The 11,390-nt window shown below is 42.4% G+C and overlaps 1 protein-coding gene across 1 annotated transcript in view; it reads right to left on the bottom strand.

The window, feature by feature from the left end:
- Positions 1–1,045: 1,045 nt before the first annotated feature.
- Positions 1,046–11,390, bottom strand: part of LOC137132078 (uncharacterized) — a 66,660-nt gene continuing 56,315 nt past the window's right edge. The window contains exon 5 of the mRNA XM_067514152.1: positions 1,046–2,363. Coding sequence (XP_067370253.1) covers positions 2,186–2,363 — 178 coding nt within the window. The 3' untranslated portion in view covers positions 1,046–2,185. The remainder of the gene's footprint in view (positions 2,364–11,390) is intronic.

Below are 11,390 nucleotides of genomic sequence, written 5' to 3'. Positions count from 1 at the left end.
TGTGACATAGCCAATTTAATTAGACACCTGTCGGATAGGACCTACTGCATCTGTGTGCACCTTCCTCTGGGTTGGTGGAGACCAAAACAGAGCTAACATAACAGTGAATGTTGGAGTTAATTTAGCACATGGATGAAACACAAACACAAGCTCTGTCTCCCTAAAGTGGCCCAATAATAATTTATTTTGTGTGGACTTGACTGAGAAACCGTTTCAGCACTTGCGTTTTCTCGTAATGTAAAGAACATTTTTTCACACTGTGCAGCTGGAAACCACAGGCTGACATTGTCGGAGAAGTAGGTGAAGAAGAAATCCTACTTGCCGGGATTCCGAAGGATATTTGTCTTTCGCGATGGTCTTTTAACCTTTCGATCTGTCGTTTGCAGCGAGGCCTTGTCAGTGGGTATAGATCTAAAAGAAGCCCAGTGGAGGGGTACCCTCCCCATGTGCCCACCTGCCTCTCTTACTGCAGTCTGCTGTACCATGTGGAGCCCCAGATGTAGCCGGCAGAATAATCCACACTCATACACTCATGAAAGTGTCCATCTGGCCCCACATACACACATTAAGCCCTGGAACCATACAGGCATGGGGACACTGGGAAGCCTCTGCAATCCTGTCGTGGCATTTACCAGATAGAGCCGTGTGAGATACTGCTCGACTTCTTCCATTCTGTCCATAGAAAGACCGGAGCCGAGATGGAGCGCAGCTGAGAGTCACTTGGCTGTGACCGAGAGGTGAAACTGAGAGGGACTGAGCAGGATAAGGCTGCAGAGCTCACTGCTAGCAGAGCAGAGCCGAGTGAGGAGGATCTTTTTACATTAGCTGTGCCTTAGGCACACGCAGATTACAACCGAGCTCCTGCCTGGCAGGAGAGGCAACCACCACTACATCCCTGCATCACAGCTGGCAATGTTTATGCAATCAAAACAAAAGACTGTTTTTTTTTTTTTGTTTTTTTATTTCAAGGTTTTCTTTGCAGATCTGAAAAATATTTTATGTATTTTTCTTTGACTAAAACACACATAGACCTGAACAGCAGATAGAAGCCTGTCACAGCTTTTATTTGTTTCAGTATACAACAGTGGAGCACAACATTCAGTTATTGATGGTAATTATTTCATATACAGGCCAGTTTCCTGTAGAGCAAATACAAAATATATATAGAGGAACATTTACTTAAAATACATCAAGAGCATGTACATACATTGAGGGAGAACTCCTGTGTTATGTCCAGAGGCTTCGTCAGGAGCTATGTCAAGTGTGACAACGTAAGTCATCGTGGTCATTTACATTTAGGTACGACAATGAGCCTCTATCACAAATGAGTTTGGACTATCCAACAAACAGATGCTACTGGTGTCAGAACGATGCTGTATATTAGATGGTGTGGTTTTACCACTCGTGTTGTCGGAGACCTGTGGACAAATTCTTTGAATATTCCAAATAAATTCCCGTTAAGTAGTTATAACCTACATGTTAGGTATTATCTATGTATCCCGAGCCTGGTTGGATCTGATTCCCTCTCAACTTTTACTTTCCTAACTTGTATAACTGTACAGTTAATGTGAATTCAAAGCTGTAATAAATGAAGATAATCTGTAGATAATATGATGGTAATATAGCATAAGGGCTACTTGTGTGGTTTCTAGTTTATGTTTTTCGAACTCCCGTCTCACTGGGAAGCTTTGCTGCCGCTTCGAAAGCAGCAGCGGGACAGACGGTGCTCTCACCCCTGTGCGCGTCACCACTTCACAGGCTATTCAATTAGCAGAAGAAGCATGAGAGATATCGGCATAATGGAGCTGATGAGATGCACAAGGACAGGTGACACTAATCAGAGCGGCGCCCCATTGTCTCTGTGTGGGCATCATTAAGGAAAGAGAGTGATTTTTTTTACTCTCTGAGTCTGAACACACTCACGGAAGCTGTGTGCACTCTCCTTTCTATCATCAATTTGGAATATGCGAGAATATATCCACTGAATAAAGTGAAAGCGTGAGGGTTTCGCAGAGGAAAACCAGAATCTGACACCTCGAAAATAGGTTTGAAAGTGTCGGATCTCATAAATGCCACACTGATAAACTGAAACGCTGATACCTCGAGCGGCTGTTGGACACGTATAATACCCCATAATCTGTAAACTCCTCCTGTTAGCAGTTTCGAAAAGGCTAAGACCTCCACTTCACGACACATCCATTTTCCTCCCGTCCTCCGGACCGGGTGAGGCCGCTGATGAAGCGGCCTTACACAGATCCCAGCAGCCGGGGCTCGATCGGTCCTCCACGAGGCCTCTGGGCTGGACGGTGAAGGCGCTCTGCTTAGCCTGCTGGTACCGACTGCTGAGGTAGCTTGACAGACACCTGAGAAAACACCAGGGAAGTAAACATTAAGATAGAACAGACTCAGGGCCTCAAGGTCTGACTGCTTCATCCCACATATATCTGTCCAATTAGCCACACGAACACTTTGGACTTATCCCAAATAACTTTGTTAGTATAATAACATAATCCTGATCTCATTATTAAGTCCCTGTCCTCTTATTAACAGAGTCTTTAGTGCGTGTGGGAGACTCCTGCTGAATCCAGGGTGCTTGCTAAGCCATCTTATGTGATGTGAACATCCCAATGCAGGAAAAATGTCCAAACCAAGAACAGAAGTTTCATTGAGTATTATGTTGATTTTAAAAGCGTTTTATTTCACATGTGTATCACAACCTGCATAAATCTGGCAAATTACAGTAAAACAAACAAAACAAAAAACTGCTTGATACATAAAACATACATCATACATCATATTTTTTTGTCAGGCACATTTTGGAACATAAATGCCACGGGCCACCTTTTGTGTGATAGGAGTTTTCCTTTTAGTAGACCGAGGCCTTTAAATTTAAGACTACAGTAAAGATCAAAGTCATCAAATTTATTTTGCTTTGACTTTATCGATATTTGATATATTTAAAGAAGCCATATTATGCCCAAATTCTAACTTATACTTTATTAAGGGGGTCTATTAAAATAGTTTTTTTTTATTTGAAATTCAGAAAATACAATATTGGCTCTTTCTGCTACAGCTCATCCAGCCCAGGGAATGAAGTGGCTTGTTTCCGCACACTCTGTTCTGATTGGCCAGCTTGCAGAAGTCTTCCTGTTGGATTTAAGGGCATGGGGACCCCGAAAACGGAGGAAAGCCTGAAACCTTTTCACTTACACAAACACAGGCTCACCTGACACTTTGGACCTTTGACTATGTGCAATAGTCACACACAACTTTACAGAAGTACATTTATTATACCTGACCACAAGAAGCACACTATGGCCACTGTAACCAACAGCAAACTCTGTCTATTAAATCTGCAATAATTGATCTTCTGGACACGCGAACAACACAACATAATGTTGACACACTAAAATACAGAGAATGTGTAGCTGACTTCCCACTGTGTTAACTGTTAGGCGACGCAGGTACCGTCGCGTCAGGATCCGCCTGCCTTTCTGTTGCTAAACTCGAAGCTGTGTTTTGACTTTCTGTCATGACGCTGAAATGTGGTAGGTCAGTAGCTCAGTATAGCAGAAGTAAGACAGCGTGCTGCTTTTCCTTTGTGTGTATGAGTGTAGTCTGGCCGATCGCCAGCTTGTGAATTGGCAGATTTTGCACAGAGCCCCGAAACCTGTTTATGTATTTATGGTTAATAGGTTTTCAAATGTCATTGCTTGTTATTATTATTTTATTTAATTTCCCCAGGTAGGGTCTGTTTTCTTCCTCTTCATCTCTTCCCATCTCCATCCAATTTGAACAGCACAGATATGATTTATGATGCAAAACTAGTTAGCAAATCAAATTTGGAAACAAAACTAAGCCAAGTACTATTCACCCTTTAGCTCTAATTTGCCATCTATTGACCCTGGAAAAAATATCTGCCTCTGTAGCTGGTGCTCCATTATGTTCAGCCAGTGTACACTTGGTTTATCGAGCTTATTCACTAAAAACAGCTGCCTGCTGCAGCTGGAAACAAGGTTAATGATGGCGGTGAGAACGAGCCAACAACATAAAGCTGGGGGCCATAAAGTCAAAACAATGAGCTGAAAGGTGCTAAAATGCCGTGACCAACTATAGCGAAAGGGTTGGTCAGTACAATCAACACCTGTCACATTATTATTAAATATTAATTATGGCAGGTTTGATATTTGGCTCAATTTGCTCAAATCTTCTTTACCTTTTGTTTGTTCCCTTTCAGGGGTCGTCACAGCGAATCATGTGCCTCCATCCAACCCTGTCCTCTGCATCATCTTCTCTGACACCAACTAACTTCATGTCCTCTCTCACTACATCCATAAATCTTCCTCTAGACCTCCTGCCGGGCAGCTCCAACCTCAGCATCCTTCTACCGATATATTCACAGTCTCTTCTCTGAACATGTCCAAATCACCTCGACCTGGCCTCTGACTTTATCTCCAAAACATCTAACATGAGCTGTCCCTCTGATGTCCTCATTCCTGATCCTGTCCATCCTCGTCACTCCCAAAGAGAACCTCAACATCTTAAGCTCTGCTACCTCCAGCTCTGCCTCCTGTCTTTTCTTCAGTGCCACTGTCTCTAAGCCGAACAACATTGCTGGTCTCACCACCGTCTTGAACACCTTTCCTTTCATTCTCGCTGATACTCTTTTATCACACAACACACCTGACACTTGCTGCTCGCACTTGGATCTTTACCTCTTTTCCACACTCTTTGTTGCTAAGAACCGTTGACCGTAAATACTGCACCTTCTTCTCCTCTGCTCCCTGTAACCTCACCGTTCCACCTGTGTCCCTCTCATTGACTAAGCTTCATTCCTCTGTTTTCCAAAGCAGACCTCCACCTCTTTAGATTTTCCCTGCTCTCACTACAGATCTCTCACAATGTCATCTACAAACTTCATAGTCTATGGAGATTCCTGTCTAACCTCATCTGTCAGTCTGTCCATCACCAGAGCAAACGAGAAGGGGCTCAGAGCTGATCCTTGATGCAGACCCACCTCCACCTTGAACTCCTCTGTCACACCTACAGCACACCTCACCACGGTCTTACAGCTCTCACACATGTCCTGCACCACTCTAACATACTTCTCTGCCGCTCCAGACGTCCTCATACAATACCACAGCTCCTCTCTCTGTCATACGCTTTCTCTAAATCTACGAAGACACAATGCAACTCCCTCTGACCTTCTCTGTACTTCTCCATCAGCATCCTCAAACAAATACTGCATCTGTTGTTCTCTTTCTAGGCATGAAACCATATTGCTGCTCACAAATGTTCGCTACTCTTTCCCACAACTTCATTGTTTGGCTCATCAGCTTTATTCCTCTGTAGTTGCCACAGCTCTGCACATCTCCCTTGTTCTTAAAAATGGGCACCAGTACACTTCTCCTCCAGTCCTCAGCATCCTCTCACTCTCCAAGAACAAACTAGTCAGAAACTCCACTGCCACCTCTCCTGGATACTTCCATACCTCCACAGGTATGTCATCAGGACCAACTGCCTTTCCACTCTTCATCCTCTTCAACGTCCTCCTCACTTCACTCTTAGTAATCTTTGCTACTTCCTGCACCAGTCACCTCTTCTACTCTTCGTTCCCTTTCATTTTCCTCATTCATCTACTCTTCAAAGTTCTCCTTCCATCTTCCCATCACACTCCTGGCACCTGTCAATACATTTCCATCCTTATCTTTAATCACACTAACCTGCTGCACATCCTTCCCATCTCTATCTCTTTGTCTCACCAACCTGTACAAATCCACCTCTCCCTCCTTAGTGTCCAACTTAGCAAACAAGTCCTCATATGCTCTTTGTTTGGCCTTTGCCACCTCTACCTTCACCTTACACTGCATCTCGCTGTACTCCTGTCTACTCTATTCAATCCTCTCAGGGTCCCATTTATTTCTTTCACTCTTTCTCTGTGTACAGTCCTCAATTCTATAATATATTAGATATTAAAATATCTAATATATTATATGATATATATTATATTACAATATTCTAGCTGAAAAGCTCCTTAGCTAGAGTTTCGTTCATCCACACCTTCACCTAGGGTTGACAAAAGAGTTTTTCATCCCTAGGAATTCAGATGATGTCATCTGGAGGAACTCTGGGGAAGCAGTATGACCCTGATTACAAACTCCATAGTGTGCGCAACAATATAACACAATCTTAACTGAAGGTGATGTCATCTGAAAGGATTTTTCATCTAAAAGTAGAGAGAGATTTTGGTATAGCGTCAAAGTGAAGTGTAATTCCATTACATGTAGTACATGTACTACCCAAACTAGAACAATAGGAAGCCAGTTCAAAATCAGTAAAGGTCTAAGAAGTATTGCATGTATGTGCCAACATTTGTTGCAAAATATCGAAACGTTTTATTCCCAAAGAACACAAACAAATATTAATAAGCAAAAACATGAAACTGCAAAAGAACATCCAGAAATTACAAAAGCTCCTTTAATGTAGCTTATATAATACGCATATTGTCTTGAGAGATGGGTAAGTGCTACCATGTGATTCTTCATATTGCTGCATACTTATCACAGCACTAACTTAGTTATCATGAGCTGTATATGACTGATGTAATCATGACAGCTTGAATCTGACGGCCTCAAACTGTATCATTTTCCACAATCAGTGGCCACTTAATATCGAGACATACACCTTTTAGAACGGCCTGGTACCTGAAGGGGGCACCCCAGAAATCAAGACTGATGCTCGTTCCACCTACACCTTTTCAACTATAAAGGGCATTTTAACTATTGAAAGGTTTAGTATTGAAAGTGTTTGCTACACTGGACAGGAAACAAAAAAACACCCTCTTGCAGTGGACTGACTGAACACAGAACCTCAGGCCACACAGTAATTGTCTGCTCAGGCAAATCAATGCCTCAGATCAGAATTGAAGCATTCTGCTTGTTTACAACATCTATCATTTGTTCTTATCAAGTGCGATCAGAGCAATTTTCCCTCCCTTAATATAGGTTTGATGGGACATAGAAAAGCTCAATTCTGCAAGAATTGGAAAACACATTTCTTGTGCTTTGTGGTAACTAAACTGTCAGCAGATAAGAGAGTCTATAGTATCAACTTGTGGGTAATTCATCGTACAATTGTGCTGCTGTGTTTTCTTTTGGAGCAGCTTGGAAATATGGTTTGAGGCCTTTGCTCAGATGTCACAGCAAATGGTTCGTCCAACTGTTCACATGTAAAATGTAATGCAAAAATGTGTTTACTGCTGTCTTTGTCCACTAATTCTCTTAACTTATACAGCTGCTTTTTATTTCAAAGAAGTACATTTGTAACATTGCGTAGACTTAAATAGGCAAAAGGGCGACGGGCTACTCGTCCTCGGGCAGCCCTGCCAACTGCTGTAGACAGTAGCGTGAGGTGAGAGAGCAGTGTAGGCCACTTTGTATCATGTCAGTGCTAGCGGTTAGACGCCATCTCCACAGTGTCCCTTGTCACCAATCACATCCTTTTAAACCACCCAGGGAGCTCGACACCCCCCCCTCACACACACTCTCTGCCTTATCTGTCAATGCTGCTTAAATAATGTAATTAATGACTTAATTAACATTTCCATAATCTATTTTAATAAATCTAACACGGCATAATGAGAGTTTCTAACCTCCAGGCAATGGCACATAAAAATTCACAGTGCAGAGCTGCATGGTCAGGGCACTGTCTCAGCGCTGCAACTCTTGCCATGACAGTAAAGGAAGGAGAGGGCACATGTTGTGTGACAGCCTTCTGAAAGGGAGTTCAAGCCTGGCAAATGTCATGTGACTTCGTGAATGTGTCCAATAACAGAATGGCAGCATGAGGAGGAGGAGGAGGAGGGCAGATTGTTTTGAAGATTACTTTGGAGGTTCAAAGTGTTGAAACGAAGCCAGAGAGCAAAGCACTGAGATGGAAAGATTGTTGTGAAGACGTTTGTAAGTGGAACAAATAATACAACATTTAGAGGGTCTTCTTTTATATTATTTTATCGGCTATTAACACGTGAACTTGAAGCAGCCCTAGTACTTTTCGTTTTCCTGTCTTACAGTCTTTATCATAGCAGGACAATTCATTTTCCATTTGTAAGTAAAAAAGGGAGGACACATAACTGAAGAACTACACACATTATCACAGAGTTAGTCTGACATTGCTCGATAGTTTTTCATTTCCCGTCTCGAGCCAGTTTGAAAGCTTGGTATCAGCTCTGATCCAGAGCCCAAGGTAAACGTCCAATAATTAAGCTTTTGAACTTTGGGACCTTCTGTACATGTAACAAGTAGCTTGTAAAATACGTGTTGTAATAAGTCGACTAGTGAGTCAGAAACATATTTAATCAACATTTAAGTAAATATATGTATTAGATCAGACTTGTACCATCATGAAAGGACTTGGGTCGATATGTTCTCAGTTCTAGATGAGTTTATAGCAGCAGTGTGTGCTCATACTAAAGAGGAGTGTGGCTCACTCATTTGTTTTTTAATGGTTTAAGGACAATATGGAGGATTTTTACACAGGCAATACGTTAGTGAGGTCACATCACTCTTGGCTTTAGTCTTTTTGGGACATTTGTTGCTACTAGAATAATATTCAACAACAAGTACCAGTAGCTTGAAGAGCATCAAAATCAACACAGCATAAGAGATATAGTAATATTTGACCCTACACATCTTCTTGTTGAGATGTGGTGCTTACATTACTTACAATGCAACTTTGTCCCAGGCTGTCCAGCCACACTCTCAGGTGCGTTTTGCCAACGGCAGCTAATGGAGCTTTGAGTTGCTATCCTTTAAGTGAAGACAATGAGTTGAGCTAGCGAGGTCTTTTAAACTCCCCTCTCTCTAATTTCACACCCTTAGATTTCTACCATTTTCAAGCCTGCAAACTTCAACTGATGCTGACTCTGGTCACACCACTTGAGGCAATTTTACACCGATTTTACTCGGGTCCCTCTCGAGTCGCAAAAGCATTTATACAATGTGTTTATGCCCCGAGATCGGTAAACAGACTTGGATGCGTGAATCAGTGCGGTTTCCCTTTGAAGACAGAGAAGTTAAGGGCTGTGACACACCGAGCTGACATTGAGGTACTAGCACCAACAAAGACCAACAGCTGCGTCAGCTCGTGTCGACTTCGTCTCGGCCGACAAGTGGTACTAGAACACACCACAAAGAGGAGAGCCAAGAAACATGCAGAAACAGAACGTGGATAACAAAGCAAAGAGTTATCCATCCATTGTCACACTCTTCTGGCTCACCCCACAACGTTCATAACTACTTTTAATAAAAGATATGCGTGATAAGGAGTTACAGCAACAGTAGAAGTTGTACTGGCGTTGGCAGGAGTAGTGGCTTTCACCGAAGGGCTGAAGCAGGCCGGTTCAACAGCTCAAAATCGTCTGAAAAGCCACTCCCAGGATCTGACTCGCGCCAGTGGTGCGGGACACACAGCAAAGACTAAGCTGACGGATGGTCCACGACAGCCTGATGCTGGCTGACAGCGGACAGTTGTCTTGGCGTGCCCCGGCCCCAAGATAGAAAAGCATTGCATGATGAACAAAATGAGCACAGCTTCTGAAATTCTGAATAAATACAATGACAGAGCTGGTTTTTAATTGCTTTCCAGCAAGCTAAACCTGTGTCCAGAGTGTGGCAGCCGCGGCAACTGACAACAGGTAAAAAAGACACAGAGGTGCAGGCTCTCGGGGAGTAGCAAAAGGCTGCAGCCCCCCTGCCGTTAAACAGGCAGCACTGCACGTTGCCATTTCATTAGGAGTCATTGTAAATGATCACATGAGTGCTCCACATGGCTCCAACACAGTAAAAGGTCACTCTGAACTGTTTATCTGTGTCTTAAAGCCCCGTTCCAGCGACTAACAGGTCATGTAGTGGGCGACAGACAAGGGGGTTGCTCCTTACAAGGGCTCTCACCCTGGGGCTGAAAAGTGACTGAGATGCACCCTGACAAGGGGCAGCAGGAGGCTGGCACATCCCAGACAGCACAAGCACCATGGGGCATGGGTCTGCGAGGCCCACCATTACTAATAAGGGCACCCACCAACCTTCCGACTGTAACATTAATAATGTAAGCATCAGTTGGCAGCAGACCTGTTCAGTGCAGTGGAATACCTCCAGTGTGATGGGCTGTGCGTTAAGAAGACAAATATATGTACAACATATGATATTTCTGCTCCATGTAACATACAGTGCTTACTCTAATAATTTAGGATTAGAGCTTTAAAACAACACAAATATGCAACAATAATCTGAATGAGTTTTATTACTAGTGCGACAACATGTTTGAACCTTTTTTCAATGTGAAAAATAAAGCAATACCTGCTGCCGACATATGCCAAGAATGTAGCCCGTCTGAATGTGTTGTAAACAAACCAATTTCCTATCATAAAATTACAGCTCATTACCAGCGTGGATAAGGGCTACAACAAGATAATGATGCAGAAGCACATTACTAGTGCAACCATATTTATTAATTACCACTTCACTAGCCACATTCCTTGCAAAGGCAGTTAATGGGGGAAAAAGTTAAGAGCCTTGTTGAGTTAATTAGAAACAGACCCTTATTTTAGTTAAGACAAATACTGGGGGAAGCAGAGATGTAGGAGACAGTTTTAATTGTACTTGCTGGCACGAAAAGCAGTTAAGGGTAAATGGATGGTTACATCATTTCAACTACTGCAACTTCATAATTTACAATGAATTTCATTAAGCAGGGGAACTTGTCTAAATTGCAAGTCAGTAAAATCCCATCAAAAAGGTGGTTTTAAAAAAAATTTGGTGTTGCATTGTAAAGCTGAGTACTTCCCAGTACTACGCCAGCTTGGTTGAGATACTGCTTTAGGCAACTATAGATTACATAACCTGCATTTGTAATCCGACTACAGTATTTGCCATATGTTGCCTTCTAACACAGAGGAGATATTGTTTATGCCAGGAATCTTATGCATTATTTACAAGTTAGATGTTAATAAAAACAGACTGTTCATTTACTAATGGTTTACAGAACCGCAGGCATTGTTCCAATTAGCAATATCAAAATGGGAAAGACGACAAAATGAAAACGAGAGGGGTAGAGGGTGTTGCGGGTCAGACAACAACATGTTTTCAGAGATAATTATTTGGGGGACACGGATGGTCACGGCGTCTTGTTTTAAATCTTACAAGCAAATGAAAAATGGCTTGAAAATATGTGGCAGATTAAAAACACAACACACTACTATATTTGGAAAAAAAAAAAACCTTTTCATTATTTAAACCCATATATTCCGACGGTGTTTGGCTTACGTAGTTCAGTCCAAGGGCACTTAAACTGTGCAGATATGAGGGTTACTAAACACTGAGTACCAAGTAAAA

Source organism: Channa argus, chromosome 8 (assembly GCF_033026475.1).
Source record: "Channa argus isolate prfri chromosome 8, Channa argus male v1.0, whole genome shotgun sequence".
NCBI classification, from domain to species: domain Eukaryota; kingdom Metazoa; phylum Chordata; class Actinopteri; order Anabantiformes; family Channidae; genus Channa; species Channa argus.
The sequence above is the reverse complement of the archived record's forward strand: the minus strand, read 5'-3'. Positions and strand labels throughout refer to the sequence as shown.